Genomic DNA, 18,572 nt, shown 5'->3' on the forward strand with positions numbered 1-18,572 from the left:
ACAGGGAGAGAAGCTGGAAGAAATTGCCCTTACCCCTCCGGAGTCAGTCATGCTCAGACTAGATGGTCTAATTAGCCTGTGATTTGCCTCCACTGGCCCCAAAATGGCTTTGACACAAATGGTTTCACCATTTCTCCAGGATACGTTCCAGTGTCTTCTCTGAGGACATGCACAGGTTGCATCTTATTTTAATCTCTGTGTTGTCCAAGTCAATCACTGTGCAGCTAATTACCACTGCTGCTACAGCCTTACTTAGGGGTGTAATCCCACCTCAGCAGTGAGTAAATCCATGCATGTCATCAGGGCAGCTCCTCACTGCAGGGAAATTCTCAGTGCAAATCGAGAGTCTTGTGGAAAGGTGAAACCAGAGTCTGTCAGTGCCTGCAGCTCTTGTTCCAGCTCCTTCAAAGGCATCTGTGTTGCAAGAACCCTGCCTCGTCCTTGTGTCTCCAGCATTTCTCAGGAGTCACTCTTTGAGGTTATTCATCGCTAAAATCCTTCACGGTTCCTGCCTCTCCTTCAGCATGAGAACTGGGATGTTCATTCATCTCACTAAGACATCGATGAGCTCCCTACCCCTCAAAGGCAAAATACAGGGAGAAAAGAATCCAGGCTGATTATGGTAGGGAATAATGAGCACTGAGGCCTGTATTTATGACTGAGTGTGCAGCTCAAAACCATGTCCTCGGGCTTCAGTGCTTGCAACTCTCTGAATTTGCAGTTTGGAATCCCAGTGGGGCTGATTCAGCCTTCCTTATCCTAAAGCTGATATATTTAAATCTCATCCACCTTAGGGATTGATGTGGGTAATTTTCTGCAAGCCTGACTAGAGCTGAACCGCGCTTGTAGAAAACAAATGTTACACAAGCTGAGAAGTGTTTTGGCCAATGTAACGCTGAAGAACTCAGAATAAACCAACTTCTCTCACCGCGTGGTCTGCTACACGTGCTCCTTTTGGAAGGAGGGAGCTCAACACCATCTGCTCCCTGTGGATATGGAAGAGCTGATGGCCAACACCTTGTGTTGGTGCAGCTGCCCTGTTCCCTGCCCCCGTGATGGGACAGGGATGGCTGGGGTCATGTGTGACCCAGGCTTGGTCAGTGTGACTCACATAGGGCTGGTTCCCCAGGGCTGGCTCTGGTGAGTCCCTGCTGAGGCAGCATGGCTTTACATCAATTTCCTGACCCCCTAGGTTTCACTATCACATCCTATGGCAGCTTCCACTCTGAAAATTATACTTGAGTTCCACAATGTACATGATATGAAGTGCACGAAGTTTGTGGGGTCACTCCTGCAGCTGCGGCAGTGTCGGGGTCGTGCTGCTGGCTCTCGGCATTCCCGCAGGCAGCGGCACACCGGGTCCCCACGCACAGCCAGGCTGGCTCTGCTCTGGCTCGGGTCACCCTCCAGCCCTGGTTGGGACCCAGCCTGGCAGAGAAGGACCCCGGGGTGCTGCTTGACAGCAACTGAACATGAGCCCAGATGTGCCCAGCTGTGCCAGAGGCCAATGGCACCTGGGCTGTCTCAGCACTAGTGTGGCCAGCAGGAGCAGGGCAGGGACTGTCCCCTGTGCTGGCACTGCTGAGGTGACACCGTGAGTGCTGTGTCCAATTCTGGGCCCCTCATGGTGAGAGAGACATTGAGAGGCTGGAGCGTGCCCAGGGAAGGGAACGGAGCTGGAAAAGGGCTCAGCCTGGATAAAAGAAGGCTCAGAGGGGACCTTGTGGCTCTGCACAACTCCTGCCAGGAGGGGACAGCCAGGTGGGATTTGGCATCTGCTCCCAGGGAACAGGGACAGGAGCAGAGGGAACGGCCTCAGGCTGGCCCATGGCAGGCTCAGGGTGGGCACAGCAGGAATTTCCCCATGGAAAGGGGGCTCAGGCACTGGAACTGCCCAGGGAGGGTTGGATCCCCATCCCTGGAGGTGTCCAAGGAAGGGCTGGAGGTGGCACTCGGGGCTCTGGGCTGGTGACAAGGTGGGGATGGGGCACAGCCTGGACTCGCTGGTGTTGCAGGTCGCTCCCAGCCTCGGTGGTTCTGTGATTCCGTGGCCGTTCCAGGAGCGCTGCTCGCGGCCCGGGGCGGCTCCGGCGGCGGGCGGGGCGGGAGGCGGCGCGGCCGAGCGTGACGGGGAGGGCGGGAGCGAGCGGAGCCCGCAGCGAGCAGCGACCGGGCCGCCGCCGCCTCCGCCTGCGCATCGCCCGCACCGACCCCGCAGCGCCATGGCGGCCGCGGCCGCCGAGCCCAGCACCGGCCGCTACCAGCAGGTGAGGGGCGCCGGGGCCGGGCGGCTCCCGGGGCGGCGGGGCCGGGAGCGGGGCCTGTGCTGGCGGCAGCGCCCGGGGCGGAGGCCGCAGGTCCCCGGGGGGTCAGGCCGGGCTCGGCCGCGGAGCCGCTCCCCGCCGGCTGGGGGCTGGGTGTGCCCGCGGCCGGTGTTTGCCCAGGCCCGGGGCTGGTGTTTGCTCTGTCCTGGGGCCGGGTGTCTGCCCAGTCCCGGGGCCGGGTGTGTCCGGGGCCGGTGTTTGCCCAGTCCCGGGGCGACCTTGGGCAGGGCGCTGATCCCGCCGGTCATTTCCCCCCACGGCCAGCGACCCCCCCACCGGAACGGTCTCGTTCCGCATCGTCCCGAGATCACCGTTACTTTTCTTCCATCTTTTACGTGTGGACTCCCTCTAGGCCAGGGGCTGGCCTTAAAGAGCTCCCTGGGGAATTCGGGTCGTTCTTCTCTTCCTGCCTCCCGTTTGTCTGCAGCACCGGCCCCACGGAAAGGGCCGGGTGTCGGCTGGGCCCCCCGGTGTGACCCCGTTCTGGCAGGCGCCTTTCTGACATCAGACATGGAGAATTCTTTACTTAGGGTAATGGAGAAATCCCTCAAAACAGCAGACAGCTCGCTCCTGCTGAACCGAGGCTCTCCCAAGAAATCGCTGTGTTGTGACTTTTCCTGGGTAGCGTTCCCGGCGTGGGTAGGCTCCTGCTCGGCAGAGTTCGAGATACACCCTCCCATGGGATGGAGTACTTGTCTCGTCTGACAGCTGCAGGTCTCCGTGTTTTTACATACTGGGAATGTAGAAGTTAAGTAAAACTTAGGATTTTTTTTTTCCAGTGCTAAACAGATGTGCTCACTTACAATGACACATCTCTTTGTGTTGTTCTGGGACCTGCTAGGGTCTGATACCAGGTCTCTGCACTAATCGCCTTTCCTGGCAGAGTCCTGCTGGTGGTGTTGACCCCAACGAGTGTCTTCACAAATGTCTTTTCCCAAGGGATGTGCAGCGTGTCCCATCACCCAGAGCAGTGGGGATGGGTGCCACAATTGCTGAAGGACACCATTGCCTCCTGTGGTGTTCCCTGGCTGATGCACACACTCCTGGTATCCCCTGAGAGGGGTGTGTAAAGCTGTTGTTTGCCCGCTCAGTGCTGTGTCTGCTCACACCTCGGGCAGAGCCGGGGCAGACTCATCTCGGAGCCCTGCGGAGATTAGGGAGCCAGGCTGTGCCAGAGGATTTGCACTGCTAAAGACAAGCACATAATGGAGGCCTGTGGAGCCACTGGTTTAACTGGAGTGAGAGGCAGATTCTCACATGTAAATGAATTTACTTTTGTTTAGAAATTGCTTCTCTTTCCTTGCCCTCTGCCAGAACCCAGGTGTTCCCGTTGTAAAGTGTGTTATCACTGAGCTGGCTCCTAATGCTTGTGTTGCTTCAAAACCCTGCAGGCTGTGGAGATGCAGTTGGGATTTAGATAGAGAGGATGAGAGAGTGGGAGAGTCTCTGTAGCATTGAATGTGTCAATTTCCCCCCCATATTTTGAAACTTATTGTGTGTGGGAATGTACAATAATGAATGTACCATGTGCCAAGGAACTGATAGTGAAGTGATAACTGCAAGGGCTAGAGTGAATACAGGACCCAGTCAGTGGAGATAGCCTGCAGAAATTCACAACAAGCTCATTTAATCCTTTAAATTATTGGATTATGAGTCAGTGGAGGAAATTTTAAGGCTTGATCTTTTTGGGTGATGGGGTAATGCATTAAAGGAGTTGGTTGTGCAGGTAGGTGGTTCCTGTGCTGGTAAATGTGATTGACTGTCCAAGCGTGCTAGGGATGTGCAACCCTCCCTCTGGGGTGGGTTCCTGATGTATCCATGTGTAAGTGGGAGCAGCACTGAGGTGTGGGCACTGGGGAACCTGTACAATATTTGTAGGATTCCTCAAGTACCTGTATTTTCAGGAAAAAAAGGTGAGAGTTAGTGACCATGATCTGCGCACAACAGAACTCGATACCCCAGTTTGAGACCTGTGTTGTTTCCTCTCCTCTCCCAGCCCTTCCTCAGCCTTGCAGGTGGGATGTGGGAAGGTGGGAATGTGGGAATGTGGGCTGTGCTCCATCAGCATCCTCTTTCTTCCCTGCAGACTCCCAGCCCGTGTCTGTTCACCATCACCATCGCGGGCAGTGCAAGGGGCGTGCACTGATTGATTTTCCAAAGCCAACTTCCTAGCCCATGGCTTTGTTCAGGCAGGAGACAATCTGATAAAAAGTAGCCTGCAGTGGTGCCTTTGGGCACTGTGAGTCTGAGCTCAGTCCTGAGGAGGTGCAGCTCCCTCTAAGATCAAACTGCAGCTCTGGAGAAGGGATTTCAGCCTCTCCACCCCTTCCATTGGGAGCAGGGCTGGGACAGGCTCAGACTGCTGGATTTGGATCCTCCTCTGCAGGCCAGGTGCTGGGGCTGTGCTTGTGGAGGTGGGAATGGAGAGGTTTGGGAAGGAGAGAGCTGCAGCCCGCCCTGGTGCTGTTATTCCGGGCACTGCTGTGTCCCCAAAAAGGGACACTGAGAGGCTGTTGTCATTTCAGTCTGCCTTTGGGAAAGTTATACAGGGATGTTGTTGGGATTAGTGGGCTTAAAGCCTTCCTAGCATAACCCTGGGTTGAGAGTTCAGTTGGCAGAACTGTATTTCATCCTTGGAATAGAAATTACCATCCATTCTGGAAAAAATAGCCCAGCTTTAACAGGTTTATTTACACTCTGTGTTTTCCAGGCATGCTTTGCACTTGGAGCATTTGAAAATACATGTGAGGTGTATGAGTAATGTAAACCCACCTAGGAAATGGTGGGAGTGTTAAATAATGAAGATGTATTTCTTTTTAAGTGCTGTGTCTTCCTGTTCCACTTGTTGAAGGTTTACATGGATCATGAATCATTCCGTGAAGGGAGGTGTCAATGGGAAAAATAAGGAAGAAAGATTTTTCCATTTGTTTGGTTTTTGTTCTGTGAAAACTGTAGAAGGAATACATTGCTGGAAATAGAATGGGAATAGAGTTTAAATCCATGAAGGACTACAATGCTGCTTTAATATCTGGGGAGGCTGGAGTGGAACGGGGAGGCAGATATCAGTTGCTGCCTTGTGTGTACCTTGAGCTTGTGTTTAATTTTGCAGCTGAAATGGGCACACAGCTTGAACCTAAAAAATGAGAGCATCCCAGATCTTTTCATGTCAGCAGTTAGAATCAGAAATGTCAGTGACTGTTTCCTCAGTGAGGTCCTTGCAGTGTGCAAGATGTGCTGGCTTAAGATAAGAATGCTAAGAAAAGTTGCAGGGTAGGTTGTTTGCATATTTATTTATATATTTTATTTTACTTGTAACCAGAAGAGGAGATGCCATTGACATAAACCAAGTAAAATTAGAAAAATTGCAGAGTAAAATTGTTTGTGCAGCTTCTGCTCCGAGGTTGTGCTGAAGCTGCACCTTGTCCAGCCTTGGCTGTGCTGAGGTGACTAAAATCTGAGTATTTTCCTCTGAAACATCCCCCTGTGCAGGCAGCAGTACCTGTCAGGTAACTTTGCAAGGGTTTAGCGATTCTATATGAAAAAGTTATTATAGAATTTAAATACATTCTGTCCCTAAAAATCAAAGGATGTGGGAAAGGCAGGGAAACAGCAGCAGTCCTGTGTCACCTCACAGGTTGTGTAACAGGAGAAAATAGCTTTGCATGCAAACTTTAAAATACAGTATTATCTCAGGCATCAGGATGGTGTGGAGCTCTGAGTTGGGCTATTTTAGTAACTTTTCTCTCATGACTAAAATTCAGTGGGGCTCAGTAACCCCATTGAGAAGCAGCTGTAGGAACAGCCCCTGAGGACTTTGGGTTGTTCAGTGCTCCCAGGAGATGAGCAACCTTTTTCTGTGGGTTTGGCATCATGACTTAGAAGTACCCATACAGAATGCAAGGATCAAAAGTTCTGTGTGTGCATGTGTGAATTCTGATCCTTTGTCATGGGGACGAGTGAGCAGAATTCAGTATTGAGGGCTATCCAATCGTTCTGTTCCTGCCTGTTGTGAAATATCCACATTTGATCTGTGGTGCCACAATGGGATTTTTTTTCCCTGAAAGGTACTTAACCTTCTTCATGTGACCATTTAAAAAACATGATATTTTAAAACGTTTATAAGCCTTACTGAAACACCCTAATGTCCAGAAAAATATTAGTCTGATTCTAAATATTATGAGAAGGCCTTATGCTTTAAGTGTGGGAGTTTAATTACAGCTATCCAAGATTAAAAGCTAATTTTTCCATATTAAGACCTTGATCTCTCAAGTCTAAGGCCAGAGTGTGGCACAGGTTTGTGCTGGCCCAAGTGCTTGTTTCCAGTCTGTCCAGACCAGTCTAACTCCCTGTTTGAACACAAATGAGGGAATTAGAGCAGCTTGTTTCCCAGGATTGAGGAGCATTTCTGTGGTGTCAGGCCCTTGGCTGCAGTGAGTCAGAGGACAGCATCACAGGTTGTATTTTATGGCCAAAAAATAGGTTTTGATTTGTGGTTTTGCTTTCTGGTGGCTCATGGGGTCGTTACCATTGCCCCCTCAGCTGGATGCTGCTGCTGGCTCCTGCTCTGTGTGTGCTCACTGGGTGCCAGGGAGCTGCTCCAGGTGCCTTTGGGGAGTGGGGCACAGTTTTCAGTCCTCTGTTAAAAGGGAGGAGTATCTCAGAGTCACTCCGTTTGGAAAAACCGAGTCCCAGCTCTGCCCTATCCCCTCCTTGTCCCCAGCCCAGAGCACTGAGTGCCACCTCCAGGTGCCACCTGCAGGGATGGGCACTCCAAACCCCTCTGGGCAGCCCCTGCCAAGGGCTGAGCCCCCTTCCCATGGGGAAATTCTGGGGTAGGCACAGATAGGGAGGTCACTCCCAGGGCTGGGCTCTGCTCAGGGCAGGAGCATCAGCATCTCCCCAGGGAGGGTTGGCTTGGCACAGGTGCCAGTTGTGTCACCTGAGAGGTGCTTGGCACACCTGTGCCAGTGCAGAGGCTGGGCCAGGCACTCAGGGCTGTCAGTGCTCCGGGGAAATGGGCTGGGAAAGCCTACAGGAGAAAACAGTTATTTGCTCATCAGGGAGAGGGCTGAAGGGAGTGGGTTGGCTTGTCTGGTAGCTTATCATTATCCCTGCTGATTAATAAGCTGATGTTAAGTTACAGAAATTTGCAACAACATCGACCAAAAGTCAGGATTTTAAATCAGGGTGTGTTTAATTGAGTAAAGCAAAAGCCAGTAAAAATAACTCTCCTTTTCAGAGCTGGCAGTGACTTTAATTTACTTCCAAAAGGCTGAAGATATGTAATGATATGTGATCTATTGCTAAGGCCAAGCTTGTAGTAATGCTGGTTTAGTGCAGTGATGCTCATTTGGTGTAAAGAATATTTACATGCAGCCTCAGAACTTGGCAAAGGGGATTTAAAAAATAAAGATTCAAAACTATGTGAGCAGCCCATATGCTGAGTTTGGAAAATTTGGAAGAATTAACCAATATATTTATTGGAAATGCTTTCTTCAAAGTTTACATGGAAATATTTCCAAACAGCTTGGAAGATGTCAACTTTTATGTTGCCGTGCTGTGTATTTAAATGGGACAGGTCTCAGTTAGGGCAAGTGGCAACCAGAGGTGATGTCCTGCTCAGTGCCAGGTTACTGATGATGGGGTGTATTTTAAAATAATTATCCCTGGGTGTTCTGTCAGTTAACTTTCTGTTGGTTTAGCAGTCTGGTGGAAAAATCCCAGCCAAGCTGTTGTTTCAATAACTACAGGCAGGGCTGTAAAGACTCTCATTTTTTTATGCCATGAATACCAGAACCTTGCCTGAAAAGCTAAAATCCATCAGTGACTCCAGGAAAGAATTATCCCACAGCCTCAGCAGAACAGACTGAAGTCAGACACTGCTTTTAACCAGACCCTCTGGGTTCTGAGGCCTCGGGGGAGTTCCCTGGGAGCCCATACCTGGAGCTGTGCAGGGCAGGTGGGAGCTGGGGCCAGGCCAGGGCAGCGAGGCCTGATGAGTCATTCTTCCTGTCACATGAACCCTCCCTGCTCTGCTAATAGGCACTTAGTTGAATTTTAGATGCCTGGAATCATTAAAAAGGCTGGAAGGCATTTGTGTACCTTGTCCATTAGACGAAAAATATGTTTTCTATAACTGTAACCTCCTACAGCCTCTAGCTCAACTTCAGAAAGTAGCTGCATTTTTTGTGTCATTATCCATTACCTGAATTGGGATGTTTGAAGGCAGCAGTGAATTCAGCTGCTTTCTCCCACGTGACATGGGTGGAAGAACATGTATTTCTTTTTACTATTGAAAGAAGAGCCAGTGGGAGGAGTTCATATTCCACTCAATATCTGTGTCCTCTTTTATTTCATTTCTTCCAGTGTTGTCACATGTGGTGCTTTCCTTCCCCCTCCCTGGTGACTGTGCTCTCAGGCTGTACCTGCCTTCTCTCTTACAGGCATGAGGGGTTGAATTTCTGCCACCCCCTCACCTGGAGAACCGGTAACAAAGGGCATGTGGAATGCAGAGTGTCCCAGCTGTGACAGAGCCTTTCCTCCTGTCAATAGACCAGGTCCTGCACAGGCAGAGGGAGAAAAGAAGTGCTGAATTTTCATATTTTCATGGATAGACTGGCAATAAGCATGGTGGAGCATTTTCAGAGAATTCAAACTACAGAGCTGGGGGAATCTTGGAATCACAGAATGGTTTGGGTTGGGATGACCCTAAATATCATCTTTTTACTCTTTTATTTACCCCGCCATGTCCAGGGATCCAGAGGCAGCTCTCTGGGCAGAGATTGAATCAAGCAGTTTGCCTCTGTGTTTTCCTGTCCCTCCCACTGCCCCTCGTGCTCTGTGCAGGGTGGTTTGGGATTTCTGGATGCTCTCTTTTTATAAAAAATGAAAGCATGTTCTAATAGGCAATTGCTTTTCAAGTTAGTTTGCATTTACTTCTAATGCTGAGCTCTGTGGGGTTTATAGAATGAGGCGTTTTTGTCTCTTGGAAAGGCTTTGGGAGGAAGGTGGAAGGTGCCTCGCTGTGCTGGGAGTGGCTGCAGCTCCTCCTGTCCCTGCTCAGTGCCCTGGGGCTCAGTAAAGCTGCAGGTGAGGCAGGTCCTGCCACCTGCACCCCCAGGGCCTCACACCCTGGGATTGTTTGCTGTGCCTCACATCTGGCCAGGGAGCAGCTCTGGGCTGTGTCCTGCTGACAGCTGTGCTGGGAGCTGCTCCCTGGAACAGGGATTAAATTTTCATCTGGATCACTGAGTCCTCCTTCTTCAAGGAAATGGTTCAGTGTTGTCATGTGAGGGCTGCTTATCCACAAAGCTTGGGGCTGACCCAAGCACCCTTTTCCTCTTCCCCACCTCTTCTGTTTAGAAAATGTTCCTGGGGAGCAGAGTGAGCTTCAGCTGATGTGGAACTGGAGTGCAGGACTGTGGTGCTCAGCTGTTTTGCTGTACCTGGACTGGCAGATAGTGCTCCTGATTTTGTTCTGGTGCTTTCCAGTGTAATTTCCTCCCTTTTCCCCCTCTCAGCTGACCCCTTGGACCTGCCAGCAGAACCACTCATTGTCATCTGCTAAGCACAGTCAAGGCTTTCACAGAGGGTGTGTGTAGTGTCATCTGGAGCAGAATATAGGTTATAGACTTCCACTGGCACAGAGCAGCTCTGGCTGCCCCTGAATCCCTGGCAGTGTCCAAGACCAGGTTGGACGTTGGGCTTGGAGCAGCCTGGGCCAGTGGGAGGTGTTCCTGCCCATGGCAGGGGGTGGAATGAGATGGGCTTTAAGGGATGGCCCAACCCAAACCATCCTGTGATCTGTGGTGTTAAGCAGCAAAAGGAATAAAACTCCAAAGCACAGAACACTTGGATTTCCAAGATCTGCATTTAGAAGTGGGAGCTGATTTATTTTCCTCTGATACAAATAAGATGAGAACATCCCCCTACGCCCTCACCCCTGTGTTAAATGCTCCAGGAGGATGGCAGCATGTCTCTCCAAAGAAAAGAAAGCAAAATACCTCAGATGGCTTCAGGAGCAAATGTGTGGGGTTGCAGGAGGGAGAGCTGGAGGAGACATTGTTTAGTGGTGGTTTCAAAGGAGGGCAGTGCCTCCTGCTCTGCCCAGGGCTTCAGTCTGGAGGTGCTTGTTTGAGGTGAGTTATTCTGCAGAGAACCTCAGTGCCTTTGCTGCTGAGGTGATGAGAAATGGAAGGAAGGGAAACATGAGATGGCAGCTGTAACCTCCTTTCTGGCCTGGTACTGCTGCTTCCCTGATCAAAGCTGCCACGGCACACCTGCCTCCTGCGGCTGATGCTGGATCTGTGATAGCTCCTGGTTATTTATACAGAGCCTGTGGGAAGCACAGTGCACAAAATAAAACAGCTCCTTTTCAGTCATGCAGTGTGAAAGGTTGAAGGGAAATGGCAACATTTGCACTTCTGTGCATCATTATGTAATGTATCCATAGAAAACCCTTCCTTAGCAAAGCCACAGGCAGCAATGGAGCCTTTTGTTGGGTATCTCACGTATTTCTTTGACTAAACCAGATGCAACTGCAGCTTCTAAGCAGTGTGAGCTGAGGAACTGTCGGGGAAATGGAAAGGTACTGGAAAGCTGTGTGCTGTGCTGTGCTGGAGTCCACAGGTGTGCGAGGAGAGGATTTAAAGACAACAGAAAAACTGAGATGGTAGATTGATCATTTCAAGTGGGAACGCTTGGGAGGGAGGCTGAGCAGCTGCTCTGTGTCCCGTGGTGCTTCCAGAAGGGTCTGTTGTGTGCAGTTAAAGCTGCAGGGGTGGTGTCAGAGCCCTGAGGAAGCCCCTGAGCCCTGGTGTGTGGTTCTGTTCAGCTGCAGAATGAAGAGGAGCCGGGCGAGGCCGTGCCGGTGGTGAACGACGCCCCTCCGCCCTACAGCAGCATTTCTGCAGAGAGCACAGGTACTCTCACCTGGGGAAAGGGCTGGCATTGCTCTGCTGCCACTGACTGCTCTCCTCATCCACAGCTGGCTCTGCGGCACCTTCCTGAGCTGCAGGGATCAGGATTGATCCACACAGCCTGTCGGTACTTGTGGTTTAGGAGATGCAATTTGGCTGCGCTCGTCTGATGTCATCCCATCAAGGGGTGTTCAAGTTACAGTTCACAGTGTTCTCAGTAAATTGGAGACAGTTAAAAATCAAAGTGCTGGGAGGATTTGTGGTTCCCCTCATTATCTGGCATTTGGATGATGCTGTGCCCCTTCCTTAAAGGATTCATTACATAAAGAATTCACTTTTCCTGCACTTTCCAATAACTAAGCACTTGGTCATAAGGATGGGACTTTGACTCATCCTCCTGTCCTGTCACTAATAACTTTAATAACCACTTGGATCTGGAAACGTGACAGTTTCTGAGTATCCAAGTCAGCAGAGGCACAGCATGTGGTGTTGTTTTAAGCAGAAGTACAGCCAGACGTGTTCAGTGAGTGTTCCCTGGCTTGCTGGCTATCAGAGAAGGTGCTCCTGGGCTTTCCCCTCTGTGCTTTGGGATGGCAGGAGGCTGGGCTGGGTGGAAGGGTGGGGAATGGGGCTCACTGGAAGTCACTGCTGGTTCCCAGCAGGGTGTTCCTGAGGAAGTGCTGAGTTCTCCCTGTGTCTCTGGTTGTGTGCAGCTTACTTTGACTACAAGGATGAGTCGGGGTTCCCGAAGCCGCCGTCCTACAACGTGGCCACCACTCTGCCCAGCTACGACGAGGCCGAGAGGACCAAGGCTGAGGCCACCATTCCCTTGGTTCCTGGCAGGGTGAGTGTCCCTGTCCCTGCCCTGCTGGCTGCCACTTCAGCTTTAACTCCTGCCCATCGTGTGTCATGACTCTTAACATTTGTGTCGGGTTTTTTGTGTTTTTGAAGCTTTCTGGGGTGGTGATATTCCACACTTCTGGGAGTCCTGTGGCTATTTTCTTTTTCCATTTTCTTCTGAGCTGTGATGATGTCAGACATCTCAGTAATGCCAGCATGTGCTAGCCAGATTAGCTTGGCAAGCTGACAGAGGGACTGTGCTGTATCCCCGTGCACTGACACTGGGGTTTTTGTTGTTTTTTTTTCATTTTTAAAAAAAGATTTAGGATTAATTCTTCAGCTGTCTGGCCTATCTACCCTTGATACTCCTGCTGCTTACTTAGTTGACTTTCCTGGAGGTCAGTGTAGCTGATACAAGGGCGATAAAACCATTCTGTCAGAATTATTTCTTTTTGGTTTTTTCAACATTGTCTCTTGTTCAGCCATTCTTTCCACCCCTGCTAGTGTTAGAAGTCCCCTGCTCATTACACTTCTTCACAGAAGCCAAATTCCTTGCTGAGATGATAATTTTTTGATGAGTTGAAGAATTCTTCACAATGAGAACAAGAACATGCTGGATCTTGACTGTGTTAAAAATAAAGATACATTTCTTATTATATAGATAACATTTCATGCCCTGCACCATTTCAGGATGAGAAACAGGAATTTTCTCGTGCCTGCATTTGTGGCCTTTTGATATTTAGAATTCCAGCCCTTTTTTGAAGAGTCACACCCAGAAGTGGGGTTGCTGTATGGACTGGACTGACCTAAATCCCCCATGTGCTGTCTCCCTCTGCATTGCAGGATGATGACTTTGTGACACGGGATGACTTTGATGACACTGACCAGCTGAGGATAGGAAATGATGGCATTTTCATGCTGACTTTCTTCAGTAAGTACCTGATGGAATGAACTTTTTTCCAAGCAGTGACCCAAAATAGTCTGGGTCACATTTATGTTTATGTAGCACCAAGAAAAACCTGAGTGCAAGGGGTTTATGGTTTTTTTCCTTGGAATATAAAGGTGTCTTGACCTGCTGCTTTTCTCCTGCTTTCTCAGTGGCATTCCTCTTCAACTGGATTGGATTTTTCCTGTCTTTCTGTCTGACTACTTCAGCTGCAGGACGATATGGGGCCATTTCTGGCTTTGGTCTGTCCCTTATTAAGTGGATCCTTATTGTCAGGGTGAGTTGTGTGGTGCAAAACCATGTACACAGACACTGATACTCTTTTTTCCCAGCAGGTTTTTATCTCATACTGAAGTTGGTGATAAATTTAGGGGATTTCTTAAAATAATGAAATAATTTTTGAGCTACTAAATCACTAAGAACAGGGCTTTTTCATAATTGTATCCTGTTTATGTGCTGGAATTATAACTGTAGTAAAAGAAAAGAAAGATTGCACACCCAGATATGCTTTGGGGATGCTCATCCCTGGAAGTGACAGGGATTCCTGGGAGAGTGGAAGGTGTCCCTGTCTGTGGCAAAAGAGAGGAGCTGTAGGACCCTTTCCAGCCCAGCCCCCTGTGGGGTTCTGGGGTTCATTCTGTGTGTCTGACAGAGGCACTGGCCTGAGCAGAGTGTGGTTTGTGCTGAGCAGCAGCAACACTCTGATCCAGGAAAACATGGACCCAGGCAAAGCCAGCCCTGCCTGCAGCCTCTGCAGCCTGCTGTGCCCTGGCTCTCCTGGAAGGAAGGAAATTCTCTAAAATGCAGGATAGCTGGTGAGGAGAGGGAAATAGGGCCGTGGGAGGAGTGAGGTTTGGAGCAGCAGTGGGAGAAGGCCGTGGGTGCCCTCTGGTGCAGCCTCCCTGCGGCACAGGAGCAGGACCAGGAGCAGGCTGCCAGCCTGCTCCAGGATTTTTAGCTCTTGTATCTTTTGGAAGGATTGGGAGAAAATATTTCCATCAGGAAATCTTTATTTGGAGCCTGTGAAATGATGGCATTCCAGGCTGAAAGTTGAATTTCAAGCAAGCAGCTCACTGGCTGTAAGTAGAAGTAAAGAGCATTCATGTCAGAGCTGTCACTTCCTACCCTGTCTTTAGGGGCTGGCAATTCTAATTTGTAAATACAGCATCTCTTCACTTTTCTGACAGTTTTTGTGGTCATCTTGGTTCTGAGGTGTTAAGTACTGTTTGCTGGATTAAGAGGTGTGGCAGAAGGAGGTGACATTATCTGTGGATTTGATTTAAATGTCAGTAGCTGACTTATCTTTTGTTAGGTTTTCAAGTTTGAATAGAACAAACCCAGAAGAATTATAATGTATTTATACTGAAACTGTGAGCTTCAGTGCTCTCATAGTGTTGGTGCCTTTCATTTAATAGCAGTAATTTTCCCAGTTGGGAATCTTGTCAGTGGCTCCACAGATGTGGGATTTCTTTTCCAGCTGTTCCACCATTCAACCTGACAGTGTAATAAATGTGCTGCACTGCTGCAAGCCTGCTCTGCCCTTTCAGAACCTGCAGCTGTGCTTAATAAGCATCCAGGACACAATCTAAAACAGGAATATTTGCCCAGTAGTGTCCTTGTGCCTCACTGATTGGCAGAATTCATAGCTGGGTGTTCAGTCTGTCCCATTCCCCTTGTGGAGCTGGTGCAGAAAAACAGTAAGTAACAGTTTGTGGAGGTAACTCATTGCTGCAGCTGGTGAAATGCAGCATTCCATGAGATCTCTTGTGTGCAGCCCTGGTCTGGTTACTGCTAAAGTTGGTGGGCATAGACTTTGGTTCACAAACTTCCATGTGCTCTAAACTGCACTTTGGTGTTTTTCAGTTCTCCACCTATTTTCCTGGTTACTTTGATGGCCAGTACTGGCTTTGGTGGGTCTTCCTTGTACTAGGTGAGTGTCTGTGGGGGGAAAGATGCTTAAAAACTGTAAAGTCAGTTAGGATTTTAGGATTTTGTGGGCATTCCTGGCTGTTAAATATGTGTGTGTGGATGACCAGGTGAAATGTGACCCTCATACTCCTCTGTCTGAGCACTTTCAGGGTTTAAAGGCACATGTAAACACTGTCCTTCTGTTGCCAGTTCTTGGTGGCAGCATCCTGACATCATCCAGAGTTAAGAAGAGAATAATGCTTGTAACTGATGCTGTGTGTGCTCTTGCATCTTAAATGGAGGAGTGGACTGTTGCCTTCCTTGTTTTATTTTCTTTTTCCTGCTTTGGGCTTGACTGGATCTTGTTTGGATTCAAAAGTTTTGTGATTGCCCAAGTGAAGTTTGTTTTTAAAGGTACCTGAAATGGAAAGATGAGGTGTTACTGCTACCAGAAATAATTACTGTGTGTGGTCAGCTGCTGTGCATCCCAGTGGTGAGGTCCCTCTGTAGTGGTGGCAGAGAGTTCAGCTGCTCCCTCTCCTTGCAGAAGCAACACCTGTGCTAACTGGACAAATGTGTCTCTCCCCTGCAGGTTTTCTGCTGTTTCTCAGAGGATTTATTAATTATGCAAAGGTTAGGAAGATGCCAGATACGTTTTCCACTCTTCCCAGAACCAGAGTTCTCTTTATTTACTAAAGGTAAATTTTCTGCTTTCCTGAATTTGTTCTGCTTTGATTTTAACTCTATTTAGTGACTTTTCTAGGCTACACTTTGCAATGCTTGAATATTTTTAGAACTCAAGGAAGCAGGGAGCAGTTGTTTCTTGGCACCCCCTACCCAGCTCCTGAGTCTGCAGAGCCCAGACTGACCTGATGGGAGGCAGAGGAGCCCTGGACATTTGTCCCTGAGTTTTTGCTGTGAGGAGCTGGCTATTCATTTGATTCCCTGACTAGATACTGTGAGAACAAAACCCCTGCCCCTTGGTGCTGCTGAGCATTTGGGAAGTGTGTCTTTGAGAATAAATCACATGCCTGAAACACGTGGTGTGTCCCAAACCCGAGGAGAGGTCACAAAATGTTGTTAGAGGGGCGTGCCAGTGCCTTTGGCTTTTGTCCCAGAATGAGCCATTTGTCTGAATTCTGCTGCTTGAAATTGCTGCCAGGTTCCTGAAGAAACGCCACCCTTGCCCACCTTTGCTCTCCTCAGACCCTCCCACACACCTGAGCTGTCCTGCCTGAGCATCTTGCAAAAACCTGAGTGCCTGGGAGTGTTTTGCTTCCGTGCTGAGCCACAGGCTGGCTGCCTTAATGGGGCTTTAAAGGAGGAGGCTTAAGTAGCTGGAGCCTTGTACATAATTTCCTGCTCACAGCAGATAATGGCCTGGCATTAACTGTCCCTCCCTGAGGGGAAGGAAATCCTGGAATAGGTTGCTTCCCAGCTGGGGAATGCAACACGATGCTCCCTTTAGAAATGTCATAATAACACTCCATTTCCCCAGAGAGGCAATTGCAGCTGGGACAGTCAAAGGAACCAAAGCAGCCCCAGCTTTAAATTGGGGCTCATTAAATTGTTGAGATTTGAAAACCGAGCCTTGGGTTTCCAAATGCACTTCCCTTTTATTAGAAACTGCAAATTGCCCACGATTCTCCTTCAATTCCAGGCCGTGAGGAGAACCTGCAGCACAGAGCAGCCTTTGTGCAGTGCTTTCCTCTGGTGATAGTGTGTAAAAATAGTTCAGCCAATTTCTTTACGTGTTTCAGTTCTGCTTAACCAAGTTGGTTTGTGACCTCCTCCAGGATCTGTAATGTCCTCCCAGATTCCTGCTGAGTCACCAGAGGCTTGATTTCCCCCAGTTTATGGTCACAGAATGTGAGCATTTAAAGTCAGCTTTATCTCTGTATTTTGTCTGACTGAACAATTTTTTCAAAAATTTTGCTCCCTTGCCTAAACTTTATTTTTTTATTTCCTAAAGGAACTCTGTGGTTTCTTTTTGCATAGACTTTTCCTATGTTTGAAATTCGAAATTACATTTTTAGAGACCTGGCTTCACTCCTTGCTTGTGGAGGTGTAGGGTGTTTAAATTCTTATTTATGTGTCATTTTAGAGCATTTTCAAAAAGCACTTTCAGATATGCACTTTCAGATAAATGTCCAGAATAATTCATAAATATTTCAACTGTGATACTTCCCCTGAAAATAAATATTTAATCCTGAATTTTAAGTGAAGAAACCACAAAATACTTGGATTTTCAGTGTGTTATAGTCCTTAGATGAGATTTCCTCTTCAGGGCGTGATGCAAAGGGCACAGTGAAGGATTACTTTTATTTCAGAGCAGGGATAATTTTTAGAAAATTTGGAGGGGAATAATGAATACAAACCAGAAAATAAAGCTGGTGAAATGAATCTAGTGAAAAGCTGGAGTTGACTGTTCCAGCTGTGTGTGCAGTAATGGACACAATCCTGCTGTTACCCTGTGAAATACACACAGATTCCTGAGAATTTTGCTGGAGTCACATCATTGTGTGCTCAGACACTTCATAACCCTTAGACATCCTGTGCTGTGTGAACAACATCCTCCTGTTATCCAAAATAACCCTCTGACTGCAGCTTCGGTGTTCAATATCCTTCTCCAACAGATGTTTTCTGGCAAATGTCTTCCTGCATTAGTGAAATCCCCCCCAAGAAGCAGCAGGACACCTGCAGGAAGTGAATCAAGGCTCTGGAGCAGAAGAAAAAATAATCACCTGCTTTAAAATAAATAAATAAAAGTACTGTTGGAAAAAGAAAAAAAAAAAGGAGAAGCATTTCTTTCGATTTGTTTTTAGGTGTAAAATTTTAATAATTAACGCAGAATTCTGTAATTGTTGACTCATTAGTAGCTAATGTTTGAAGCAGCTCTTGCAGTGAGTCTGTGGTGTGCTGATGGAGCCCTGCAGCCAGAGTTTGTGGTGTTTGGGCAGCAGGAGCCGTCCCGGGGCCAGCAGGGGCCAGGCTTGCTTTAGTTCCTCTCCAGCCTGGGAGCTGCCCGGGCTCTGCCTGTGCTGGGCTGTGTGTGACACTGTCCTGGGCTGTGTGTGACACCCTGTGCTGGGCTGTGTGTGACACCCTGTGCTGGGCTGTGTGTGACACTGTCCTGGGCTGTGTGTGACACCCTGTGCTGGGCTGTGTGTGACACCCTGTGCTGGGCTGTGTGTGACACCCTGTGCTGGGCTGTGTGTGACACTGTCCTGGACTGTGTGTGACACCCTGTGCTGTGCAGAGTGTGACACTGTGTCCTGTGCAGAGTGTGTGCTCTGTATCCTGGACAGTCTGTGTGTCACCCTGTGCTGTGCAGAGTGTGTGCTCTGTGTCCTGTACAGCCCATGGAACTCCATGTCCTGTACTGTCCCCATGTGTCACATCCTGTACAGCCTGAGTGCATCGTGTCCTGTACAACCCATGGAACTCCGTGTCCTGTCCATTCCTGTACTCCATGTACATCATGTCCTGTCCATCCCCATATTCCATCTCCTGTCCATCCCTGTCCCCCGTGTCCTGTCTGTCCATCCCTGTCCCCCGTGTCCTGTCTGGCAGCACAGGGGTGACTCCAGAGCTGAGGCTGCTCCTGCAGTCCCCCAGCCCCCAGGGGCCTGTGGA

At 49.0% G+C, this 18,572-nt stretch overlaps 1 protein-coding gene across 1 annotated transcript; it reads left to right on the forward strand.

The window, feature by feature from the left end:
- The first annotated feature begins 1,967 nt into the window (after positions 1-1,967).
- On the forward strand, positions 1,968-17,731 carry NDFIP1 (Nedd4 family interacting protein 1). The gene is made up of 8 exons (XM_050979722.1): positions 1,968-2,267; positions 11,158-11,245; positions 11,956-12,086; positions 12,926-13,013; positions 13,181-13,305; positions 14,892-14,958; positions 15,529-15,634; positions 17,573-17,731. The coding sequence occupies exons 1-7, from the start codon at positions 1,983-1,985 to the stop codon at positions 15,630-15,632; spliced, it is 888 nt and encodes a 295-aa protein (XP_050835679.1). The 5' UTR covers positions 1,968-1,982; the 3' UTR covers positions 15,633-15,634; positions 17,573-17,731.
- Positions 17,732-18,572: the final 841 nt, after the last annotated feature.

The sequence above is a fragment of the Serinus canaria genome, chromosome 13, assembly GCF_022539315.1.
Source record: "Serinus canaria isolate serCan28SL12 chromosome 13, serCan2020, whole genome shotgun sequence".
Classification (NCBI taxonomy): domain Eukaryota; kingdom Metazoa; phylum Chordata; class Aves; order Passeriformes; family Fringillidae; genus Serinus; species Serinus canaria.